This window comes from Sphaerodactylus townsendi, linkage group LG03, assembly GCF_021028975.2.
Source record: "Sphaerodactylus townsendi isolate TG3544 linkage group LG03, MPM_Stown_v2.3, whole genome shotgun sequence".
NCBI lineage: Eukaryota > Metazoa > Chordata > Lepidosauria > Squamata > Sphaerodactylidae > Sphaerodactylus > Sphaerodactylus townsendi.
Genome location: NC_059427.1, coordinates 116,545,566 through 116,572,785, shown reverse-complemented (window position 1 = coordinate 116,572,785; position 27,220 = coordinate 116,545,566). Strand labels below are relative to the sequence as shown.

At 39.8% G+C, this 27,220-nt stretch overlaps 1 protein-coding gene across 2 annotated transcripts in view; it reads right to left on the bottom strand.

Annotated features, from left to right (window-relative positions):
- Positions 1-27,220, bottom strand: part of OGFOD3 (2-oxoglutarate and iron dependent oxygenase domain containing 3) — a 50,285-nt gene that overhangs the window by 15,053 nt on the left and 8,012 nt on the right. Inside the window, exons 3-7 of one of the 2 annotated variants that reach the window (XM_048490090.1) lie at positions 16,923-16,998; positions 15,092-15,134; positions 8,454-8,518; positions 5,841-5,897; positions 2,755-2,908 (exon numbers count right to left, since the gene is read on the bottom strand). In XM_048490090.1, the coding sequence (XP_048346047.1) occupies positions 2,755-2,908; positions 5,841-5,897; positions 8,454-8,518; positions 15,092-15,134; positions 16,923-16,998 (395 nt within the window). The remainder of the gene's footprint in view (positions 1-2,754; positions 2,909-5,840; positions 5,898-8,453; positions 8,519-15,091; positions 15,135-16,922; positions 16,999-27,220) is intronic. The other variant, XM_048490091.1, reaches the window with a different exon arrangement.

Genomic DNA, 27,220 nt, shown 5'->3' with positions numbered 1-27,220 from the left:
AGAAACATCTGTTTTCTGGATTATACTACCACATTATTTTCTGGAGCAAGAGGCAGACAAGTTGGGAAAAACAAGAAAGTTGAGAGAGACACTTTCGGTCTGGTGTTCCAAAAGAAGAAAAATGACACAATAAAGTTCAGTGGTTAAATCAGCCAAAGTATAAGAGACAGTGAAAAACAAGAATCATCTGCAGAATTCTGGTGCGAGAACTGCTTATCATGGCTTAAAGCCTTCGATTATTTTCGATCTGGAAACGACTTTTAATCCCTGGACAGCACCATGAGACCCACAGAGCAGGAAACACACGACAGAGTCACATAAGAGGAGAGGAAGCCTAAGATGTGACCTCACCAGTGTCAAGGTAAGAACCAATAGAAAACAAAAGCCAATCACAAGGAAGTGTACAAGTGTAAAGCAAGTCAGCACACAGGCAGGTTGAGAGACCCCATTCCTCACAAAAGCTCTCCACAGCCTCTCCCGACCTCACCCCCAGATATACACAACTCCACATCTTTTTACTCACAATTTTAATTGGGTGCTATCTTGCCAGCTTTTTAACCACCTGACATTTTTTACTGACAAACTGGATGTCTATTATGTCAAATGGCCTGTGTTTTATACCATCATTTTTAATTGTAAGCTACTGTTATGGCCTTAACAGGGGCTTCAAGGGTTTTATAAAAGGGATTCTCCACCAGCTGCTAAAAGTGTAACAGCACACATATAGTTTTAGAAGGAGCAAAGGGGAATGAACACTCACATTGGCAGATCAGGAGAGGGGCCAAGAGGAGATCTTTTAGACTGTATAATATGGGGAAGGAATTCTGGCAATTAATATTCCACAGAGAAGCAAGAGTCCAAATTGAATTTAAATGTTTTATATAAATTTGTTCAAAAATACAAACACACAGTAAGGGCACATACATTCAAGTTTCCTAGGATCCTAGGATATAAACAGGTTTGAAAGATAGATTGGATGATAGAGAAGGGAATGGGGGTTGTTGTGGGGTAATACGTTACCTAATGATTCTTAGAAGAGTAGAAGTAGAAGGCAGGGATTCCATACCAGCACAGAAACCCAATGAAGGATGAATTCATGTCTCAACACCAGCAAGAACATGTGGCAATGAGCAAACTGTTGCAGGTGAACTAAACTTTTATAAGGTGGGTCGTTCCTTGGTGGGAAAGGAACCAATCACACTACGTTTCACATCTGTGCTGGGTTTGGGGGTGCTGAGGTAATTAGTCAGCTCAACTACTGCTAAACCCGGGACAATGGGGCCAAAATTGCTTTGTTAAGCTAAACGAGGAAACGCTGAAAGGCTTCCATGCAGATTAACTCTTGAGAGTCACTGCCCAGGATATTCAGATTTAGCTGAGACATTTAGATCAGGATAAGGTGAGTGGTTTAGGAGTCATAACAAAGGTAGAGGAGATGCAAAGGAATAACTCTTTGTTGTTAATTTGGTTTCCAGAAGAGATAGGGAAATGACAGTATCTGATAGCAAGTTGGCTTTCCATATTCTTTGTCTTTAACAGTATCTTTGCAAGGTGAGGTAATCAAGCTCATGCCCACAAACAAAATGAGACCTCCAGGTTATGCAGGAGTAACTCATCCTCTTGATTAGATTTTGTTAAGCAGACCTGTGACCTTTGGACATGCTGCTACCTGCATAGAGAAGTGTATGACAACTGGCTTCTGCCAATATTATTTTAAAGCAGAAATATATATAAATAATATTCTGGGGGTCCTTTGGGTCATTACACTACCATGAGCAGGACTCTGAAGCAGCATAGTAGAAATATTGTAAACAAACACACAATTACTTCAAGAATTTCTTACATCTTTTACTATAAGGGCATTTATGTCACACTTGTATAAGCATGACAGCAGGCTCTTATTACCTTTGAGTTTATGCTTTGGTCTTACTTGTTTGTTATTGAAAATAACTTATTTTGCATATTCTATGTGTTTCTAGTTTGTTACTAGTTAAATGCCTGAAATAACCAGGTGCTGTCCAAAACAGTTAAAAGGTCAGCCAAAAATCTGCAACGTAACAGTCCACTAACAGAAAAAAATCAGATTATTAATTCAATAACTGAAATCCAGGGGACATATTGAGCTTACTGCAGATTCCCACTTAAAGAATTATGAAAACCTAACAAAACCACATGAAAGTAAGATAATTGCTATATTTAATCTGGCCCTGAAATACTTTGGTGTAAATTCCTGCTAAGCCATCAACATCCTAACTTTTCCACTTGGAAAATGGAATAGTAACTTACAATTCAATCCTAGGCACTCTTAAATGGGAACAGGTCCTACTTAGCTCAATGACTTACTTGAATGCAATAATCACAGTGCCAATTCACCAAAATAAGGGCATTTTTTTTGTTCCTTCCCACCTGTAACTGCTGATACTATACAATGCTACCTCATTCCAGCTAGAGTCTGTTTCGAAAATGAAACTTGCTTGCTTTTTATTATAACAACTAAGCTGTTATGGATAAGTTTTATATTTTGATTTTAGTTGGTTCAATAGTTTTGTCTTTATTGGCTCTTATTCAACTGATTGTATGCATGGTATGCCAGTTTACTATAGTTTGTTGAATGGCATTGAATTCAATAAACTTCAGAAATATGTTTTAAAAGCAATTTTTTTCTCTGAGTCGTGTGTGCGTTCAAAATCCTAACCCACGGTTAAGGAGAGCAGTCAACTCTTCCTCTACATGGAAGAGTTCCATCCCACTTACCTTGTCAATATGTGGGTGCCAGTATTCATCATGAGTTGTCTTGGCTTCTGAGCTGTTTATTCTGGAGAAGAAGGTTGGCTTGGTCAAATACATGGAAGCGGAGCTGATACCAAAAGTGAGAGCTATTTTTTGTTGAATTCGCTGCCTTAATTCACTGCAAAAGAAAAGACAGCACCTTTAACAGGCTGTGACACTACAATGACCTGAGACCTAATAATGTTTCCTCCATTTTGTGAATAGTAATGCATGGAATTTGATAGAAAATAAATCATTTATTGCAGTGGAAGGACCAAAACAGTACATGTAGCATAAAATCATCTAATGAAATCTGAACTGGAACTGTCCTAGCTCAAAGTTAAGCTGCTTACAGTACAATCCCATGCCCACTTAATAGATCTGAGTAGAATTTTGAATATATATATATATGTTTAGGATGGGACTGTTCGGTCAGGGTATCAAAGCCTACAATATTACCCAAATGCAAAAATCCTATGAATACTCTGTTGTTACTCCTTCCCCCTACAATAATGCTACATCAGAAATGCCTCAGACTTAGCAAGCTGTAAGCCTACACAGGTAATACATCTGCATCTTTCTTTCATGTTTGTATTAATGGGAAAAGCTCCAACCCCCATCAGCCCTCATTCACTGTCTCAAAGCCCATGCTCAGCATACATAGAAGCATCTTTCATGGACACAGTTTTCAATTTGCAGAGGAGTTGTTACAGTAAGGTGGTTTCCACTATTTCCCAAATGCTATTTTCTTGCCAGATGAAAAATATGACATTCACTGGGAAGGACAGTTATTTAACCCAAGCAAATCAGTTTAAGAGTTCAATCTATTTTTTGCCAAGAAGCTCAGCGTGTCATTCTTCCTCAATTGGCATGATTTCTAAATACACCATCTATTTCACAGAAATCAATCCAACTGCTCAAGCAGACAAGAATGCTCTTTTCTGCTGGTCCCCTGGGCTGTCTGAGACCATCCAATGATAAATCCCTCATGAACACCGCCCTGAGCCCTCCGGGGGAGGGCGGTTTATAAATACAATCATAAATAAATAAATAAATAAACTTATATCCTGGCCTACGCTACAGCCAAAATGTCTTGCTTTTTGTCAATACTGAGGCAGACACTACTTTATGCTAACTAGGGTTCTGAAATACAGACAGTACATTCCAGTGTAGAGATACTCTAGCCTAAGCCCACAGAAAACAATGGCTGCCGATTGGAATAACTGTGAACAGCACTGTTCTGTGAATAGCTGAAATATACTTCAAGATACTGTGGGCAAGCTGGACAACTGTTTGACCCATCAAACAGATAAATACTTTCAGAAGCGTCATAGGGTAGGAAAAAACTTCCATTTTTAGCCAGAGCACAAGGGATAGCCATTTGCCACCCAAATCTGGAAGCAGTCAGGGACAAACCTACCAGTCAGAAAAATATCTCCTGTTGTCTATCTTAACCACAGGTATCTCCAAAAAGGAAAAGGAATATAAGTGGCAAAAATAATGGTTTCAGACTAACCGCTGGGGAGATAAGCTGAGCTGCTGCAGAAAGAGAACCTGACCTTTCAGTCATTTCACTTTTTTAAATCTTGCAGGCAAAAGGGAAAAAAAGAAAATTGTGGACAAAGAAAACAGCAAGACAACAGAATGTCGTGCTCCTGCAGAGTATGCAGGGCCACATTCTGTGGATCCATGGCCCACTGAAAACCAAAAAACTCTGCAAGGTCTTCAGCAGAGTCCTTATTCAAGGATACCTCCTCAACAGACAGAATGTGTCAGTGCTGCTTCCAAGAAGGCTATCGAGGATGCTTAGCAGCGACTTTTACTTAGCACTAACCTTGGCTGCTTAATGGAAACAAGGAATAAATGTGCTTATCAATAGAAACTTAAGGTCAAGAGCTGTCAACAAAAGAGGAGGGAGTTTCATTCAACCGGGAGGTAAAAGTAAAAGTATTTCACTCATTGCAAAAGGAAAAAAGGAGTTTTCAAGGGCTCCCTATAATTTCCCAATATTGAAAAGATGCTCAGATAAAAGGGGGACAAAACTTTTTTCCAACCTTCACATCTGTAGAGAAATGCTGACTCTCCCTCCTGGGAGCAAATTCTAAGCTTCCCAGGAAGATTTAGAATAAATGTAAACCTAAGCCCAGAGCTGTGTAGTGGCAGCCATCAGGTGCAGTTGCATGGTGGGGAACGTGCAAGGACTTGCAGGAAGCATCTCACTTTCCCCTGTATCCACCAACAAGATCCTTTCCTTTCTCCTTTATTTATTTGCTGTCAAGTCATAGCTCACATGGTGACTTCACAGGGTTTTCAAGCAAGAGGTGCTTGGGGGTGGTTGGCCAATGCCTGTCTCCACATCATGATCCTGATATTCCTTAGAGATCTCCAATCCAAATTCTTGCCATGGCCAATATTCACTCCTCCTATTAACTCCCATATTCTCACATTTTCCTACTTCTTTCTCTTCTTCCTACTGACCAACCAACCTACCTACCTATTATCTGTCCCCAGGCTTTGGTTTTATTTATATTTACTTCATTTATACCCCATCTTTCACCACAATGTAGAATCAAAACAGCTTACACCATTCTTTTTTCCTCCATTTTATCCCCAGAGCAACCCTTTGAAGCCACAGGACTTCATAAAGAAAACACCAAACAGGTCAGAAGGCTGAAGTGGCGAGAGAAAAAGACACACTCATTTCTTCCTGCCTTCCTGACTGGAGTCCCACTGACTGAAGAAAATGATTTCACTCCCTTCCTCCCTGCCTACTGCACCTTCCCAACTCATGTGGGTACTACTCTAGGTGAGGTCCATAACCCCAAGAACCAGTTTTCCCAAGGTCAGAAATAGGAAGAAGGAAGCCGAGAAGATCAGGGATCATTGTGCACACCTTCCACTGGACCCAACACAAAACATCTTGTAAGCAATTAAAACATCATGCTGCATTTAGACATGCCCTTTCCCAGATACAGTTATAAAATGTACAGGACCTTAACCAACATGACTAAAGTTATACTAGAGGGCCGAGGAATGAAAAAAGGTAAGTCACAATTACAAGTTTTTCTCACCTGTACAAATGAAAATCTTCCTTTGTAAATATATCACGGACTTTATCCCCAAAATATCTGAAGACAGATAAGCAAAAAGAAAAAAAAACCTCTAAGCCATCTTCTCTGAAAAGTGCAAGTTAGATCTCTAATCTTCCAGTATTTAAGTTCTCTTTGCAAACAATATAAATTTACCCAGATTATATCTCAAAATATGAAATTATTTAAAAATTAATAATTCCGAAGTGACAATTATGAAGATTAGTTCAGACATAAAGAAAGGATGACATGGCACTAGCATTTAGTAATTCCGCAGAGGGCAAAAATAATCACCATTAAAAAAAACACTCTTCCTTTACTAAAGAAAATGGCTTAAACTATGCTAAAACTATGCTCTTACATTAGCACCTGGGGAGGCAGCCAGATTTTTACTGTCTTCCTGGGAGCTCCATTCATTAATATATGGTTCTCGTTCAGTCTGAGCTTTCATTAGCTCTTGGCTGCACTCACTGAAGGGGTAAATAGACTGGGTCCCATTTTGGCCTCCCCATTTTTTTTGAGGACCTTCAATTCATCAGGTGGGCTAGTCTGGGTTTATTTTGACCCACTAGCTCTGATAAAATCTAGGATCAGTGACTGCAAATGTGCGGTTTCAGCAGAAGGGACTACTTTGTCACCCTCTCCCCTTTGTTCTGTTAAGTTCTTTAATTTTGTTTTCTTCTGTTTAAGTTTTCTTTTCAGATCTGAAGTAAAAAATACTTTTGAGTTCTAAAGGACTTCTTTTTTTAAAAAAATATCTCTAACAAGAAAGACAGAGAAGCTGTTGTTGAAATATTATTAAATGGACTTTAAGACTCTCAGATTTGAAACATTCAAGATGGATGGCCAGTTACAAAGCTGATTTATCATCTCTTAATGAGACATATGGACTTTCTCTCAGTTGTGAGAAGCTTTTGGAGTGATTTATAAGCATTTGAGAGACCCTTTTGCTAAAACACATAATTTGAGATTTGGTTAGTCTTCTGGACTAGAGTTGCATACAGGGCTCTTTGCTACTAAACAGATTACAAACTTTTTTTGCCTCAGATAATATAAGATCATTGTATTTAAAGGAATTTAGAACTGAGTTTTTGGTTATAAGGAGTAGTGGCATGGGAGTTCTGGTTTATAAACACTTAAAGGACCCTTTTGCAAAAGTGAAAATGGGTCATACAAACAGTAAGTGAAGTTTGGTTAAAACTTGTCTCCAGTTACTTGGCTGGAAACAGCTTCATACCAAAACTGTTTTCTACAGACTGTGGGAATAACCAGGGCAGTGTATACCATAATACTATACTTCCTATTACGAGCAGATAAGAACCACATCTTTGTTGAAGACTTTCATAGCTGCTATCTTGTGAATTTTCTGAGACAATATCCTAATTATTTAAAAAAATGCCTACAAGCCTAACAAAAATGATTCAAATACTCTTTGAAAATAAGTCAATCAGAAAACAACATAAGGCAAAATCTTAAGAGTTTAATAGAGGAGATCACACAAGCAGATCTTAATTTAAGAGCAGAGTTAAAGAAGGAATCACAGAATATTAGATCGTAAGTAACATCAGTAATTAATGAAGGAATCCAAAGAAACATACTAGATAAAGTGAAAGTAACACGTATTCAACTGGAATATATTCACCAAACAGACAATTATGAGAAAAGAATACAGAATGCTGAGGTGAGAGCTAAAGTTTCAGAAGTTCAAGGAAGAGTGAAAATATCAGGCACTTCCGGAACAATAAGCAATAGAGACCTTAAAAAAGAATTTGGCAAGATTCTGCAGAAATTCATTTCAGTCGGTGAGAACTTTTTTGATATTGCACTAACTTGCAGAATTGGTTCAGGATTCACTGCATACTATTGGAGAATTCAATCTGCTGCAGAACTGTCCCTATCTGCAGCAAATAGAATTACAGAAATGAGGGCTCAAGTCAAACAGCTGGTAATATGTCTCACAGATTAATCTTCTTTCAAAGATTCCAGAATAGATTCCAGAGAAAAATCATTGGGAACTATAGCTTACAAAGAAAAACCGCTAAAAAATCCCAAAAATCAACTATGCAGAAGAATAGAATAGAAGATCGGAATATAATCCAAAAGTAGAATGGGAATCTCATATTAATCATTTCTTTATGTGTACTAATAACCTTACATTCTGCTAGTGCAATTGTGAAGTATACGAATACAATTTTTAATACACATAACTTTTCATTATATATAGATGATTCTAAATGAATTCTTTACATGAGTATGATACTATGTGGAAGTTGCTAAGCTAATGTATTGAACTACTCTTTTCTATTTTGAATGCAACTCATTTTTTTCAGTTTTATAAGGTATCAACACAGATCCTCTAATTTTTCTTACTGTATCCCCTTTTCTCCCTCTTTTTTATTTTCTGCATTACTCCTTTTTATATATAGAAAAATAAAAAATTCATTTTAAAAAGAAATCAAATTTTATTTGACTGATAGACTTTTGCAAATACACCAATTTCCTGCAGATCTTATACCCAATACATGTTAAGAAGCTAAAAGCACCAAAATCAGAAGTACTCAAGGACCCAGAGACCAAGAGACAATACCACGTTACCTGTACATGTTAACAAAATGCTTTCCCAAAGAAAGAGCTCCAGAGTGCAAATCCAGAATTGAAGCCTGGGGAAAAAACATCAAGCAGAAGGAAAAAGAAATCAGTAAACTGAAGAGAAACATCTAAGGCTGATTTCTTTTCTTCAAAAGAATAAATACTATTTGCAGGCTAGATCCCTGTTCCTTGTTGATCCAGATATTACATGGAGTATAAATACTCATTTTTAATACTTTATTTCTTGATGGTCAAAAAAAGTTGACTTTTCTTTCTCACTCATATCTAACTCTAAACAAGGCCACATTTGTGGATACTTATATTTGGAAGCTGGAGCCATGAAAAGGCAAACCTGGAAAATGCCCCACAAAGAGCTGTTAATACGCCCACACACCCACACCAATAATAGCAGCGCCTGTAGCTTTAACAAACTAATGACTTCAATGGCCACTGCAAGACAACCGCACAGTACTACCACACTTTAAGCCTTGGTTTTTGTTTAACAAAGCAGGGGGAAGGGGCAGGATCATTTCCAGAGCTGTTCTGGCCTTTGAGAGGGGACTCAACAAGGCCAGGCCTGGGAGAAATTGATACCAGATGACTTGATACCACATGACCTGCATTACTCACCCAGGACTAGCTGCTTGCTAGTGTACTGTTCAACAGCAGCAAATCCACAAAATACAGTTGGTGTAGTGGTTTGCATTTCAGACTAGGATCGGGGGGGGGGGGGTCCCACATTCAATCATCACTGTCTTGGAAGCTCATTAGATGACCTTGGGTCAGTGATACATTCTCAGCCTGACCTACTTTACAGGGCTGTTGTGAAAATAAAATGGACAGGAATAGAATGATGTAAGCTGCTTTGGGTCCCCAATGTTGAGAAAGGGGTGTACAAATAAAGGAAATAAATTATACTTATAGGTGAATATTATTATTATTATTTATTACATTTGATAACCCACTCACCCACAAAGGGCTCTGAGCGGTGCATTATTATTTATTTATATGAGGGAAGCAAATAAAAGGGTGGGCAGGTAGATGAGAAGGAGAGATGGAAGCAGTGAGAGTTGAGGATATGAGGGTTACCAGGATGAGAGAAAGATGAAAAGTACCTCCCAGAGTCATTGATGGTTATGCACTGAACTGCACTGGAACTAGCCTGGAGGGTGACGTTATGTGACTGAGTCATAGTTTTCCTGGACAGAGGCTGCCAGGGAGGGGAAAAGGGAAAACTAAATACAGGGGGAAAGTCAGCTAGGGTGAATGAGCAGGAAAGAAGGAGAGAGGCCATGGGGTTTCTGGAAAGGGAAAGAGGAAATAAGTGAAGGAGGGGAAATGGGATGCTCTTGCAATTCCTTACAGGTCCCCTACATGCTTTCTTTTAAATTCTAAATTTACTTGTTCTTGCCCCCCCCACCCCCACCTGTGAATTGAATTCTCTCTGTATTCTGATCCATCTATTCTCTGGGGTGCGCCCCCCTGCCCCCACAAGTCCTTCACATTACTGTAACATGATTTTTTATTCCAAACCTTCTAGTAGCCCATTAAAAAAAGCTTTTATTCTTTCAGCTTCCTGAAACAGCACAAATTTAGAGTGCTACAAGGAAACAAAACCATTAAGCCATTTACTGAAAGGCTTATTAATCAAGCACCAAGAAAAAAAGCAAAACAAAACAAATGGCTACCATAAGCAGCCCCAAAGGAAAATTATGAAGATGAAAATCAACTGGGAGAAGAAAAATTAGTCCTCTGCACATGAGATGATTGGCTGTCAGTTGGTGTGTGAATCTCAGTAATATGAAGAAGCTTGCTAAATGATTGTCCTGATATGTCAAGCAGCAATTGCAAAATGCCATGTAATGTGCACAAGTTTGCTGGACCATGTTCTATTCCTTGGGGGGATCCACCATAGCAAGAAATAATTGGGGATCAGTGTAACATGAAGACAAACACCAACACAACTACATAAATTGCTGAATTACTTAAAGGAGTTTGCTTTAGCCACAAAGAGTGTCCCTTGGAAAAAAAAACACACAGCAACTCCAATTGGATTCTAATGTCTTATACTAGGTGATGCTCTCAACTACTTTTAAGTGAAAAGAAACTCATAAACTCTATATACAAAGTGAATGTGGCTCCAAGAGCTTCAAAGAAGTACACATAGAGTAAAGACAACAGAGCCTGGTCGGCACCTAGGTAGAAGCCTGACCTTGCCAATGCTTCCAGGGCTTGTGGTTTACACATGGTTCTCTCAAATTAGAACTGATACAAGGTTTCACTCAGTCACTCAGGTGTCTCATCACTTGAGCAACATTCACATTGTATATAGAATTTAGACATTTCTTCTCACTTAAGCCCTTTCACACAGTTCAACTGGAAACAACTTTTTATTTATTTCCCACCTTTCCTCATGGGTCATGGTTGGGCTGATATGCTGGCAACTCAAGGCTTATAGTGGTCTCACTTGAAATGGGATGACACTGCAGTTTGGAAACTTGGGGTTATTCTTACCTAACTCCACTAGTGTCAGGTAATCCAGGGGTTAAAATGGGAGCCTCATGGATAAAACTGGGACCTCACCTCATGATCCATCATGAACTATGCATTCTCAGACTTTAGAGAACACTTTGAGCACACACCTACGAGAGAACATGGACATTCAACACTCACCAAATAATTGGTAAGGAAAATTAAGCCTCTGGACTGATCAGGTCTGATATAAATACTAAGTCCTGAAAATGGGATGTACTATCCGGGAGCTTGCATTTGGGATCAAGGACACAGATCCATTTGTTTCTGGATTTGACCGCAGAATTTTTTGATCCAAATCTAATAAAGTTAGACCTATACATTATTCTACATATGAATTTTCTTCACTAAAAACTAACGTTTTGTGACAAAACGTAATAATTTTTAGAAAGTTAGCCAGATAAATGTACTTACAGGATTTCTCCAAACTACAGCTGTTATTCTACAATATAGTGCTGTGGTGGCGAACCTATGGCACTCCTGATGTTCATGGACTACAATTCCCATCATCCTGCAGGGGCTGATGGGAATTGTAGTCCATTAATATCTGGAGTGCCTGACTGATATAGTGCCTGATTATGTAAGACTATAAAATATGAAGATTGATGTACTATAGCCAATTACGTACAAAGTGTTTGCTGTGTGGTGGAGGTCAGTGTTCACTGCAGCAAGATTGCTTGGATGGACGTATTTTCTGGAGCCCCACTTTCACTTTCCACTCTTTTTGTGGCAAGTGAAACCACTTATAGCACGAGTTAAATCTTGCTTCAGTGCCAGAGTGGGATAGATTTGTCAGTGGGGCCAGCTTTGCCCTGAACCTCTTCACCCATGGCCAGTCTTCCCTCTCCCTCCCAGAGCTTCGTAAGCCTTCTCTCTAACCCCCCACCCCTTTCATGCTGTTGGCTCCTTCCTGCTTCCCTAAGTTAACTGATCAAGAGATCGCTAAACTGATCTGTTTAACATGTGTGCTCCGTCTCTCTTCCACCAGCACAGCCTCTGTTGCCAGGTGCCCTGGAGCTTTCCCCCTCACCCCCCTCTCCATGCTGCTGGCTCCTTACTGCTTCTCTAGAGTGCACATATTGAGAAATTGTGAGATCAATCTTTTGATACAAAGCAACAACAAAGAGGGCTGTTGCAAAAAAAACAATACAAGATTGCATCTTTTTGGCTCCACCCCACCTCACCTGCTTTGCTTCTGGCCTCCCTGATGGGATTAGAGGGCTTTTAGAACTCTGTTTTAAAACAAGTCTCTTTCTTCTCTTCTCTTGGGATAGCGGCAGAGAGTGTGCATGTGTGCACAGAAGGGAAGGGAGTGGGGGAGAGAATATCACCCCTGTGCCCTTACAGCTGTTGATAGGCAGAGTTAACAGAACCAGAAGAAGCAGAGACCCAGCAGACAAATTGCACTGCGAGCTACCTCCTTACGTATAAACAGAAAAACATGAGGAGTGCCCACTACAAGCCCACTATGCAGAGAATAGGCTTGGCATAAGTGTTCCATGTATTATCGGCCTATATGTGCTTTCTGGTTTGTGAACCTATAGGTTTCCATTATGTTGTTAGCCGCCCTGAGCCCTGCAGGGATGGACCAGGGTATAAATACAAATACAAATTATTATCAAGCTTTTTCTTGAAGTTAAGAATTTCAACCTTAAAATTTCTTAAAAGTTAAGGATTTTTAAAGTTTCTTTAAAATCCAAGTTTAGATTGTCATGGTTTTGCTCTTTGCTCTGCACACATTAAAAGCCACAGACCCAGGGTCCCTTAATTTTCAAAATGTACTGTATGACTCACATAGCTTCCTGTATGATCAATTCAAGATATGTTTTATGAAATCACTCTAACATGAACCCGAGTTCTCTTGGCTGGTTTCACTTGGTGTGAGAACCAGACTAGAAGTGGGAAAGATACTGGTTGACAAATCAAGTTGGCTTTTGATGACTAGGTAATGAACCTTGATTACTAGGTAATGAACTAGGTAATGAACTCTGTCTTGCATATAGCTATTATTTTCCCTATATGATCAATATCCCTCTCCCCACCAGCGAACTGCATCAATAGGTAATAATATCAAACTCCCTCATAAATAGACAAGAAAAACTGTTTCCTGCCACATCTAATTAAGGAACATTTGCCACTAATTTGAATGAAACTCAGAGAACCAAGGACATTTATCTTGTTTTGATTCTTACCCTTTGTTCAATTCTAAGTTCTCATTGGACTATTTAGATCCTTAGACAATAGATTTGCTAACCTCCACAGAAAAGAAAAAAACACATTCGTTCAATCTCTTGAATTAATTCCAGGGACAACAATACTGTTCTCCTACTTAACCTTGATAAAGATGTATAGGCAATTTCAGGCATCCTGACAACTCAAAAAACTGCCAAGGTTAGTTCAGGTAACACATATGAGCAAGAAAGTGGGGGGAAATTTATCATTCCACTGACGTAAACCTTTTGCATAAACTACAAACAAATAGTGGCAGAAGACGCATAAACTATGAGAAATATTATAGATGTCAGAAAAAGTATTCACTGAATCCCTTCACCTGACGGAAACAAGTTCACTGAATCCCTTCACCTGTTGGAAACAGAAATATTACCGATAGAAATATTGAGAGAAGAACAGACAGTGAGCTGCAACAGCTCAGCACTATAATGCTTACCACAAAGGAAATACCTAGCAGTTTGACTGACATAGACAACACTCTCAGATGTCATAGCTTAGCCCTCTATGGGCATTCCCTGGCTACAGAGAAATGTTCCAACTCAATTTCATGATTTCTGCACAAAGCTGCTTTTTAAAAAAAAAAAACAGAACTGATGCTTTATTAGACTCCTCAGGATAGACTGATTCAGGCCACACAAACAACAAAATGTAAAAGGAATAAGCATTTCCTGTCAGTATAATATCAGTCTAGACCAGCACATCACTGAGCAAAAACTCTTTCTTCTGCACAGAAGTTTCTAGCGGTGGCACAGGATCATGGAGTCTCCCGCGCAGGAATTTGGCTTCCAAAACTCAAGGGCAAAGCATTTATTCCCGGAAGATGATACCATTCTTCGCATAAATACTGCATAAATTTCACAGCTAACAGCAATGGTAACAAATCTGGATTAAATGTTCTATTAGAGGGGTAATAATGCTGTCAGAACATTAGGAAGGAAGAGAAATGAATGACTACAAATTTAAAGCATATGTTAGGGAAAAGCACAGTAACAAGATTAATCTTTGGGAAAGTCAGGATTAAGCTGAACCCTGGATCTTCTTCACTTCATGAACAGGTTACATTACCCATATACCCCCATACCCCTTTTCTATTCCAAAATCTATTTTCTTAGGAACTCGATGTGTGCATGTTTGCTGAATTGAATCTACTGCCTGTGAACCCCTTATCCTTACAATAAAGATTGTCAAATCTGCATCATATTCCTCTCTGTGGATTTTCTACTGAGAGCAGTGGCGAAGCCACCTGGAGTAGGGGGTGCGCAACGCACCGGCGCACCATTTCTAGTCACATGGGGGGGGGTGGAAAAATCACCACCACACTTACTTTTAAGAATGGAGCAGGATGGAAGCCTGCCTGTGTTGCCTGGGCCTGTAGTTCCCACCAGGCCCAGGCAACGCAGGCAGGCTTCCGGCCTTCTTCTCCAGCCTGCTCCTTTCCTACATGTAAGTGGGGTGGAATGCCATGGGGGGGCGCCACGGGGGGCGAAAAAGCCAGAGTGCACACCGGGCTGTTATTAAAGTTATTACTGTTATTAAAGATTCCTTACCCAAGCCTCTTGCAACATTAATAAGAATATGCTCTAAGCTAATATTCCCCACTATATTGAGGGACTGTGTCTCCACCTTGGGTAACAATTAATTCTGCTGGAACATTATTAACTGACTGCAAAAGGCTAGGTAACACATGTTGGGTTTTATGAGCACAGCTTACTGGTCCACTAAAAGTGGCAACTGCAGGAAAAAAAAATTTTTTGCATCTGGATGTGTGTTGTATCTCTTTCCCACCCGCCTTCTCCTTCCCAAGATGTATTATAAAGCAAAATCTGAAGAATCTTGCCTGGACACCAGAAGAATGTAAAAGGTAACAGGACACTGCTCACCCCTCCGTCTGATCCTCCGAGGGACAGGCCCTTCTCTGCTAATCTGTAGATTAAAAAAATGTTAAATCAGAACTGAGGTTTTTTTTAAGTTTCCTGTTTATTTGTACTTGGCTAAATAAGAACTGCTGCTGTCAATGCTGACAGAATATAGAGGTGAACTTCCACTGGCATCACTGTGAGTAAAACAGAAGACAGGACATGCATATACCAATAACAAAAGAGAGGAGTAAGAACCCAGATAATAAAAAGCCCAGCTTTAACCTGATCTTTTCTAGACAGGGTTACTGGAAAAGTCAGAGTAACTCTCATTTTTCTTAGCTCAGACGCCTGAGACATGTAAATAAAGCTCTATTTAGAAGACCTCAAATACTACACTGATGGAATGCGAGAGCCCATCGAGAGAATGACCTAATAGGAATAGTTGTTATTGTAAAAACAGCTGTACCATTTTACTGAAGAAAATTAGGCAGAATGAGAGAGATTGTGGGGTAGAGAAACCTTCCATGTCTTCCTTACTTCAGAACATTGACATAATGTGCACATATCAAGAAAAGCCACTTTTTGAAGAAGTGAGCGTAAAGTAACAGAAATGTTAGGTGAAAACAAACCATGCCAGAGACACATTATTCTGCTGGGTTCAAACCTGAATCCTGGGATGAGGTACATGCAGCATCATGCAGCAACTTTCCAGTATGTGCCTTTACAGCAAAATCCTCACATATTGCACTTTTCAACTGACTGTAGGCCCCCTCCAACAGCCAGGACTGCTATTTAAAAAACAGAATCTAAGTGACATGGGTATAAGGCCAAGTCAAGCTCCCTGTTGTTTTAGCCGTAGTTAAGGAATACTGCGACTCCAGTCTCAAATCCTAATTAAATAGAAAATCTTGTTCACATTAACTGTGTTTGCTGTCACTACCAACGTAATGGTTGATGTGGACACTGAATTTGTAATCCAGAAGGAAGTATGTAGCCCATAATCCCTCTCTCAATTGTTTAGCCAAAATAATTTTTTTGGAAAAAGGTATCTTATCTGACATAAACTCATTGGTTAGTTTTTAATAGGTTTCCCTATCAGATCCCAATAGGTAAAATTGGAATAACAGTGACCTACCATGGAAACAGAATAAAAATAAAATAACTTATATATTAACAGTTCTAAACAAGCAGTTCTAAACAAGCAGGTCATTCATTCTAAACAAGCAGGTCATCCTATTCAGTCCTGGAATAGGAGAAGAAAGTTGATGCTCTCTGTTATCACACCCTTTTCCATTAAGAAAGCACATAAATATTCCTTGTCTCAATGAAAGATAAAAAATGCAGTCCTGTGTGGGCAGCTCAAAAATGTCCTGATTCTCCGGTAGCATTTTAAAAGTGATTTTAAGTACCGCTCATGCAAAACCTTTATTCTGTGCACTATTAAGTTTCTTACTTTGATAAAAGAGCATTTTTAGTTCATCCTTGCCTTTTTCAAGCTGCCACAAAATTGCAGGTGCAGTTATAAGAAAAAGCAAGTACTGCAAATAGTCTTTGGGTGCACTAAAAATGCTCTTTTATCAAAGTAAGAAGCTCAATAGTGCACAGCGGTGCTTTAAAATGCTACTGGAGAATTGAGATGGGGAGGAGGGAGACAGAACTGGGCAGGCACTAGGACTGTAGCAGAGAATTCCACTGCACAAAAGGTCCCAGAAGTGTCTGCGATTAATTTACCACTGAGTTTCGAGCTTTCAGTAAGGCAAGACAAAGCTGCTTATAAGTGCCAGAAAGGCCACCCCCCACAGACATTCTCACATCCTAATGAAAGTAATTAAATTCTGAAAAGGAAATTTACCTACGGATTCTCTCAGCTTCTCCCCTGCTGATAATGGCATCTGTTATTCCTCTTCCACATTTTCTAGGAGTGCAGCCTGGAACAAACAAAACAAAAGTTTTAAGTACCCCTCACTCACCTTTTAATGCCTTTTTCATATTTGCTCTTTATCTAGAAATCACCTTGGCTTCAACTTACAGAGCAAGGAACCTTGTGTTCGTTTGTTTTTTATGAACACTGGTATGTCAACTGTCAATTATAAAATGTTTCTTCATGATTGCACAAGAAAACTGAGGGCTCTGATGCACAAAATAGGAGCAATAATTTATGTATAATAGGGCTTTAGCACTCCTCCACCATTCTCCATCACCTCAAAATCCATAGATCCCTTATCCTACAATATGTTTTTGCCTTGGTACCACATCATACTTCTCCTCTGACAACACCTTGATAAAAATATTCTGCATGACAGCAAGACTGATTGATTTCATATGTTGAATTTGAACACTCTTGTGGATGACAAGGGGAACAATCCAATATCCCCCCCTTGACAATTACCCATCTTAGCCGCCTTCAACACTCATTTGAATGTCTTTTGTGCCTCCAGAATCTTATGTGAGCATGTATGACATTTTAGTCAGATACACTACTAGGAATATTGCATGCTTTTTCATGATTTCTAAAAGCAAAAACCTAAATTATTCTTCAAAATGTTTCAGGGGGAACATTGCTGCAAAGGAAAAAATCACAATAAAGTTCCCAAATAGCTTGTTTTAGCTGACTGATCAAAAGTTTTGTCTTTACAGATTATTTCTGATTCTGTCAGCATACAGAACCTTTAAAAGAATCTTTCACTATTCACAACTTCTGGAGCATAAAGGCTCCTGGCATAGAGTTCAAAAAGGACATGTGTGTAACAGACTTCCCTCTTTAATGCACCTCTGAAGATGCCAGCCATAGATGCAGGCGAAATGTTAGGAACAAGAGCCACCAGACCACGGCCACGCAGCCCTGAAAACCCACCACAACCAGTTGAATCCAGCTATGAAAGCCTTTGATAATACATTAAGTCTTCAAACTTCACAATATGTCAAGGTTTAATTCAGCATGCTGATCAGGACAGAATATATTTGAACTGTCACTTCCATTCTGGCAAAAGTATAATTGCCAATTATGGTCAAATATGATGCTGCAGAGACACGACTTCCCCTGTCAAAGAACAAATCCTACAGTTCCAACAAGAGAGCTTCAAAATTGGTAGGAAAAGAAAAAATCAAAGAGCATGTGCTTTTGTGTATCTTCACACATACATTAGTATATTTAAGTGCACTTCATGCATAATGGACAGGAGGAATTATCTGCTGTGACTTTGGGAGAAGTTTTATGGGGTATGTGAAAAAAAATCCCAGTTGATCTAATGCTGGGCAAAAGGAAAAACACATTTTTGCCAGCTGCTTCAGTTAAACTACAGTACAATCAAGAGGGTGGGTAGATAACATATTTAAGAGCCTTCTGCAGTATTTCACTACTTAAAATGGACAGCTAGCGTGGTGTAGTGGTTAAGAGCAGTGGACTGTGATCTGGAGAACCAGGTTTGATTCCCCATGCTTCCACATGAGCAACTGGATTCGTTTCCCTGCTCCTACACATGAAGCCTGTGTGGGGGGGTGATCTTGGGATAGTCTCAGTTCTTTGGAACTCTCTCAGCCCCACCTACCTCACAAGGTGTCTGTTACGGAGAGAGGAAGGGAAGGAAATTTGTAAGCTGCTTTGAGACTCCTTACAGGGTAGAACAGCAGTTTATAAATCCAAAACGCTTCGCTTCTGCTAACCAGGTTTCCCTTACTCTAGCGCACTAGTACTGTCCTCAAAGCAGTGCTTTGCCAAATACTACATGATAGCAGTCTTAATGACTAGGAAGGAACACCACTTGGAGCAACAGCAAGAGACATGCATCATAAAACAGGCAGGAGATAAGTTCCAACATACTCCTTAAGAGCACTAAGCACAATCAGTTAGACATAATACATGCAGTATATAGCTAAGTAATCAGAAACTTCCTGCATGCATCCACTGCAAACAAGTTGGATAAAAAACATCACAAAGAGCATCTCCAGAGTGCCCTCAAGTGGAGATTTCAAAAAGTTGTACCAGATAAAAAAGAAGAAAATATGAATTAACATGATTTTTAAAAAAATCTTAAATCTTACCTCCCACTGGTAAGTCTAGCATGGAACAGCCTATTAATTCAAAACCAGTCTAGGCTACGCTGTTGAATGTGGAAGAGTAATAACAAAACCTCTGTTGAGGTTTGTGAAGAGTTCAGGAACATTCTGAAAGTGTCAGTTGGAGGATGTGGCTCAGAACACAGGAAGGGCAGTTAGTGAGTGAGGGTTTAAATGAAGCTGAAGCCCAGTTCGTTTTTTTCCTGAAGTTTTCTTTGGTTAATTCGTTAGAGCAACTTGTAAGCTTGCCTGTTATATGTAATAAACTACAAAAAAGAAGAAGTTTCTATGAGTGTATTGGAATCAATAAGCTTAATTTCAAAGTAGAAGGGGACTGTGGAGTCTTCCTTGACGTAATGAGTGTGGCAAGCGGAGGGATTTTTTGAAATACACTCAGCGTGAGCATTTTGTTGCTTGCTTAAGCAAAGAGTGGCGTGAATTTGCTCTAGTACAAACCACAGATTTCAGCTTGAATGTGCAGATGGATTCGAACTCGGTGAGTGGTGAAACCCCTCGATCTAAAAAAAAAAAGGTGAATGAAGTGCAGTGGTCACGCACTGGAAGAGCCCAGCATATGCACACACCATTTTTTCTCAAGCTGAGCCAAGAGGTCAAGCTTTAGCAGGAGTGAGTAGCTCAAGAGTTGGGAAATTACCGCGGGACCCAGCTGTTAGAATTGGCAAGGAGTTGAGAGAGAACATGGATGAGAATGACCAAGAAAGGTCACCATGTAGTACACCCCAGGGAGGACTACCCAGAGTTGAAAATGCAACCAGGCGAACGGGATAGGTATAGACTACAGACCACGTTACTATCAGTACCAAATCCAGCCGACTGGAAGGGATGGATGAGGATGCTGCAACAAGCGTTTATGCTACGCACAAGAAAACCACCATGAACTTGCTGATGGTGGATAGACAGAGGAGAGTCGACTGCAGCTATGGCAGAAAGAAGACAGTTCCCCAGGTATCAGCAGGGGTAGAGTCAGTGAGAAGAGTTTTTTAAGCTTTGTTTTAGCAGAAACTGCCTTGAGAGAAAATGAAGTTCCCAGAAGAGAGCAGAAGTGGAGGGCTGTTATGGCCTTGCGTTGCTAAGGGAGATTTAAGCTCAGTTATTAGGTGGAACTTACACTTGGGGGGAAGAAGCCACCTATGAGGAATTTTACAAGGCAGGTCCTTAGCCAGATTTGGAGAAAATCCAGATCCAGGTTGAGAGAAGAACTGAGGGAGCTTTCCCCACTACAAGAGGAAGGAGAGAGCTATGTTGCTTTTTTATGGCTCCTCGGATTGAAACTGATAGGATTCAGGCAATGGTATAGAGCTGCAAAAGAGTTCAGTCCATAGAAGACTTTTGCAACTTGACTAAGCAAAGAGAGCAATTTTTTCACACACTCCCTCAAGAAATCTCCTAGCTCTTGTTCAAGCTAAAGAGAACTTAGATTTATCTGAGCTTGGCTTCTTTTCGCCAGACCAGATGGCCATCCCATAAAAAAGCAAAAGGGAAAAGAAAACCAGCACGTTTTGTATCAGAGAAGAGAGAATTGTTTAAAACCAACCTCGAGAAATATTGAGGTTTTACGGGTAAAGATGGAGAAAAAAAAGTTTACAGCTTTCCAGAGAAAGGGACTTCTTTCCAAGGCCCAGTAAACCGGCTGAGATCTATACACGCAAAGGGAATATAATCTCTTCGCTTTTTTATTGTGGAGAAAGGGGATTACAACTTCTAAATCACAATTATGTGCAAGAAATAAAAGAGAGGAAACAAAGAGTGCAACATGTTTAGGGGGAAATAATCGGGTTTGAATTGGTGCAAAATGAAGATTGGGAGGAGATTAAATGATTCACTCAGGTAGTCTCTAAGTTTGTTCCCAGTGAAAGGAGAAAGAGCCGGGTCACCGTGGGTGATGAAAGAAGAACTCTGCTAGAAGTCCTGGGAAGAAACTCATGCGCTGACAACTAAAAGAGATATGCTGGTGAGGAGGGAACTTGTTAAAATCCACTGAACACAGAACCAAAGAGTGAGAATGGGAGAGTTACAGCTGGTTGATGTAAATAGTGTGACTATCTGAGAGAACAGAGACAGTGGGTTGGGAGATCTCAGAATTTGCTAATGAAAGTGTTACTTTGGGGAAGTTGTGGGTGGGAAAGGAGTTCACATGTTGACACAAGAGGGCAGATATAAGTCTCTATCAACAAGGAAAAGGGATTTGTTAAAAGCAAATAAAGTCATCCAGTTGGTGGGAAGGATGCAGGTTACCCCATATAGAAGGACCCCCTAAGTGTACTTAGGATTTACGTAACAATTGATTCATAATCCAGACTCCACAGAATTGAAAAAAAAAAAGGGACATATATGCCATTGTACAGTGATGTTTCTGATATGCACTTTTATGAATTGGAGCAGATGTGTTGTACCAAATCTAGACATAATGAACGCCCATGTAGTGGTACTAAGGTCAAAGAGCTAGAAACAAGCTACTGAGAAAAGAGAGAAAACAGAAGGCTCAAAGGGAGTGGAATTAGGAGAGGATGTGAAGACATGAAAAGAAGTTTCCAACTAGAGGATCCTAAAGCTGGGAAGAAAAAACTTAAGTCAAATATAGGTTGGAGCAAAAAGAAAGAAAAAGTAGGGGTGGAAGTGGAGTTGGACAGCAAAAGCTGAGTTAACTTGAAGTCCACAATTGGAGTGGAAAGAAAGATGGAGTCAAATTACAGCACTCCCTAGTCCAGCTTAAGTGGAAGTTGAAACTTTCCATTTTGAGGGATAAAAGAAAAATGTATGTCATGCATATAGAAGGTCTGAGCAGTTTTAAAACTGATACAAAGAGCATCATGTACTCACTCTTTAAAAGAGCTATGTGAAAAGGGTTGCAGAGGTTGCTTCTGGAGAAGTATCTAAAGAAAATCCTGAGAGGAATTTATATGGCAATCTGGCTTCATTGTATCGCCAAAAATGGAGGCAGGGCTTTTCCTGAGAAGGGAAAAGTAACAAACACAGTTAGTAATTCCAAGAAAGCACAGGGAAGAAATTTTCAGAACTGGCTCATAGTGTGTCCCATTGGCTGGACACCCACACTAGGAATAAGAAGGGACTAAGTGGAAAGAATTCAAAGGCAGTTTTTTTTTGGCCAGGGTTGATTCTAGAAAGCAGTTAAGGATTTGCCTGGGACCAAGACATGCGTGATGTATGTCCAACGGGTTGGGCATACGCTACTGATAGAACTAGGTGTGAAGCTCACGAACCCTACCCAGAAATAATTGATGAACCCTTTGCAAGGGTCAGGTTTGGACATTTTAGGTCCTTTACCTACAAAGAAAGTAGTCTAGGGAAAACAGTGATATTGTAGATTATAGTTGACCATGCAACCAGATTTCACCTTTGTGCACTTTTGTGTAGGAGAGAACATTACATCTGTGTCAGTAGCACTAAGGCCTTAATGGAGATTTGTGTCCACATATGGTGTGATGAAAGTACTAATGACTGATCAAGCCCCTAATTTGATGTCACAGGTGACTGAAAATTACTTCTAGCAAGGAGTTGGCTGAGGTTCCAGCATGCCCCTGTAGTGGCGTGATAACCCTCAGTCAAAATGGTTTTGAGTGGAGAGGGCCATCATCACTAGAACTCTAGGACAATTGTTGAAGTCTTATGTACTTACAAGCAAGCATTCAAATTCATGGGATCAAGCGGTACACCATATTTTCCTGATCGTTTGCTCTCCGGTGAAGATTCAGATCCAAGAAAGCCTTAGGATTTAGTCCAAATCAAAGTTAATTGTTTGAGTAGAAGAGATATCAAGAGAGGTCCTTTGGGCTTAGCACTAGAAGCAAAAGTTGGGAGAGAGACTTTACTGACAACTCTTGGTCCCAAGGATGTAAATGCATATTTCATGTAAGCTGCAAAAAGAACTCTGCAGGAAGTAAGGACAGCTGCAAGCAGAGAATTTGAAGCAGGCTCAAGCAAAAAAACAAAAAGACCTACTTTTGATGTTAAGGCTAGACCACGCAGCTTTGCACAGTGGGTAATAAAGTTTTATTATACTGTCAAAGTTCCAGGACATAAGCTTCTGTTAAGTTAGGATCATGAGTGGCTTGGAAGGACCTTATGTGCATAATACAGGTTTTACTCCAATGTCCCAATTATGTAATTCAAGAAAGAGATGATGGGCAGAGAACTGTGCATGCTTGAATAGGTTTGAGAAACAGAAGTATTGTGAGAGATCTGTAATGACTTTTCCAGTACAAGTTGACACCTAACGCAGATGAGTTTGTGGGAATGGGATTTTTAGAGGGAGTGATTCTGATTCTTGAGTAAAGTTCAGAATTTCAAGATGAAGTTTATCAGAGAGGGCATCCAATGTAAGCAAGTTAGACATTTGTTAAAGGACTTTGAATTGTTGTTTACTGAACAGCCCGGGTTTTTGGACTCACCTTAGATTTCACCACCACATTGACACTGGAAGTGTCAGCACCTAATAAAAACCACACCATACCCTAATTAACAATGCATTATAGAAAAAGAGAAGTTGTGGAGAGAAGGGAGGTTTAAACAAATGTTGAAGTGAGGATGATATTATTGAGCCTAAAAGCTAACAGTGCATGGGGAGCACCCATAGTACCTTAGTGAAGAAAACAAGCAAGTGTCTCAGGAGGGTGACCCTCCTGAATTCCAGACTATTATTGTGTAGACTTTAGAAAGTTGTTAATCTAATGACAACTCTTTGATCCTTATCCCACTGACCCCGTTTGGAGGAATTGGTGGAAAAGATTAGCTAGTGCTAAGTTTATAAGCAACCTTAGGACTGTTCCAAAGAGGGTATTGGCAAATTCCCCCTAACTAAAAAAGCCTCTGAGAAAACAGCCTTTGTATGCGGAAAACTTGGGCATTTTCTAATTTAAGAGAATGCCTTTTGGGTTAAACGGGAGACTTCCAAAACCTTCCAGAGAGTTGATTGATAAAGAGTTCTTACTCTGGGATTTGGAGATAGCATGCCTTTGGTTATCAGGGATGGATATAGCCATCAAGTGTCTAGATTCCCTGGGGAGGACCCATTTAGAGAGGAAACATATATCTGAATATATTAAGGTTTCCAGGCAAGAAAGGTTCAGGAAGCTGGAGTTAACTTTGAGACCTGATAAATGTGTCAATTTAGGATGGAAGGAGGAGTGATATAATCCTTGTGGAGTCATACTGTGTCGGACAGCAGTCAAATTCAAGCCTCTTGAAGCTAAGGGTTGCCAGTATTAAGAATTGGCCTATTCCAACCACAAAAAGGATATTCAGTCCTTTTTAGGATTAGTTGGAGTTTTATAGAAAGTTCATACCTCAGCAACTAAGTAGAATCTAGCTACACCATTATCAGACTTTATGTAAGCTGAGCTCCATTTAAAGTTGTTTGGAGCGATAGGATGTCAATACTGCTTTGACGGGGTAAAAAGGAGCTGTTGTAGAAATGCTCCAGTATTAGTTGCTCCCTGGATTTTAACAAACCATTTGAAGTGTATACCTGATGATGCTTGAAGACGAGGGTTTAGGTGCTACATTAGTTCAGAAAGGCTACAAGACCAATTGATGCATCCAATAGTTTTCCTTAGTAGAAAGCTGTTACCTAGAGGAATGTGCATACTCAGCGCATCGAGAAGGAATCGCACCATACGCCATTTTGTGGGCAATCCAAAATTACATCGCCTTACCTTAATAGGGTCTAAAGTTTATTGTAAGATCTGACCATAATCCCTTTGGCCTTTTTGAGCAAGTATATTGAAAAAAACAGCAATGCTCGTATTTTGAGATGGTCCTTAGCCCTACAAGATTAATGAATTTGGAGATTCGAACATGTAAAGGGTAGGCGACAATATTTATTGCTGATGCACTAAAAGTACGTCAGGGTAATGGTTAATTATATATAATTGCCTGTATATGATACAATGATTGGATCTAACTGGAAATTTTGAGAGACATTTAGCCCCTAAATTTCAGCTGAAAAAGGAGGCATGTGAAAGAGTTCAAGGGAACATTCTAGAAAGTGTCAGTTTAGGAGGATGTGGCTCAGAACACAGGAAGGGCAGTTAGTGAGTGAGGGTTTAAATGAAGCTGAAGCCCAGTTCGTTTTTTTCCTGAAGTTTTTTTCTTTACACAGTTGAATTCGTTAGAGCAACTTGTAAGCTTGCCTGTTATATGTAATAAACTACAAAAAAGAAGAAGTTTCTATGAGTGTATTGAATCAATAAGCAATTCAAGTAGAAGGGGACTGTGGAGTCTTCCTTGACAAGGTTCAATTACTAAATTTCAATGGACAGAAGTACTTATGCTTACATCAGCATAAATATACTTTGCATAACCAAATTTGTTTGCATCAACATAAAAATAGTTTTCAAAACCAAACTTGTTTTCAAGACACATAGGCAACAAAGCAAACTGTCCATATGGTGTTTATATTAGCATGAATATGGTATCTTTCACAATCAAACTTACATCCAATGTATACCGGCAACAGACAAAAAGAAAGCTAGATATACACTGTTTCTTAAGCTTCATCAATATTAACAAAATGTTAAAACAGTTTCTGATGCGGTGATAGAAAGGCACACTTCCTTGCAGGAGAAAATCCTCTTCCTAAATGCAGTTTTTTAGAAAGAAATAAAACCGCCGTTTAGAAAGAAATAAAAATGCTGGTTGCTAAACACAAAGTCTTCATGCATGTGTGTTTCTCTGGAATGGAACAGCCATACTCTTGTTCCCAAGGGCATTTCTGAACATCAGGCTCAGTGATTTTCCTGACCTTATCCACACTTCTAGAACTCTTTTGCAGACGGAGTTCCTGGGACAGTTAATGCTACTATAGATTGTGACTACCTATTTGCACAGCAAGTGAGTGGGTATATGCGATGCAACAATGGAACAAGTCTTGCACCTGATAGGATGGGAGTTTGCACATGATGAGACTAACCAGAAGCTTGGATACTTTCTTTCAAAATTGACTTACAACATCCTTCTCCCCTCCTCCATTTTTTCCTCTCAATTACAATCCTGTGAAGTAGAATAGGCAGATAAGAGGCTGACCTAAAATTGCCTAGTGATGTTCCATGGTATAATAGAGATTCTAACCTGTCTCCCGCAGATCTCAGGCTTACATTATAACTATACCGCCAGTCTGATTCTACAATGCTTGGTCCTAACACCTGGTACTAATAAGCTCCCCAGTATTTGTAACAAACAAATCAAAGATCAGCAAATTTGGAAAACAAATTTATACATCATCCTTAAATAATGCTTAAAGCTCAAGGCAGGTTTGTGTAAGTTTGAAGTTTAGTTCTTTTATAAATTAAGCTTCTTACTTTCGAGCTTAATTCCTGAGTCAATAAGTTTTCCCAGGTTTGGGCAGTAAAATTAGGTGCCTCGGCTTATACACGGGTTGGCTTATACATGAGTATATACGGTAGCAGTTTTTTCTGGTATTATGTCTGACATGTTAAAAATTGCTTTCATCAAATTACTATTAGGTAGGAAACATCTAAAAAGAAAACTGATGAGAAGTTTGGTAAATTTAGAACAAACAGAAAAGCAGATGGACAGCTCTATAACACAAATAAATAAAGTAAATGATAAAGTTGATGTTTTTGAGGGTAAAGCAAAAGCTCAGAATAAAAGGATGGAAAGAGAAATGGACAATTTAGTTGGAACTGAGAAAGAATTAGATCAAAGATTTAGGCCGTTTCCAATACGACCGTGCATTAACGAAGCCTGGGCCTGGGGTAAAAAGCAGCTGCCCCAGGCCGCCTGGTCCACCGTGGCGCCGCTGCTGCAAGCGCTTAGCCCGGCGAATTGGGCTCGCTTCCCTCCCCCCCAGGAAGCTGACCTCAGGTCCGCCCTAAACAACTAACCCTTTAAAGGGTTGTTGTTGAGGAAGGCGTCTTCCAACGGCGCTTGATGCTTGAATCAGCGCCGCCCGAGAGGCACATCTCGTCTCCATCTCCGCCCACTCCGCGGTGTGTCCGCTGCGTGCATTAAGCCTGCTGAAGTCGCCTTCCAGCCACACTGTCCCTCCGACCTCCAGGGGGTCGGAGGGCAGCGAAATGAAGCGAGGCTTCTGGG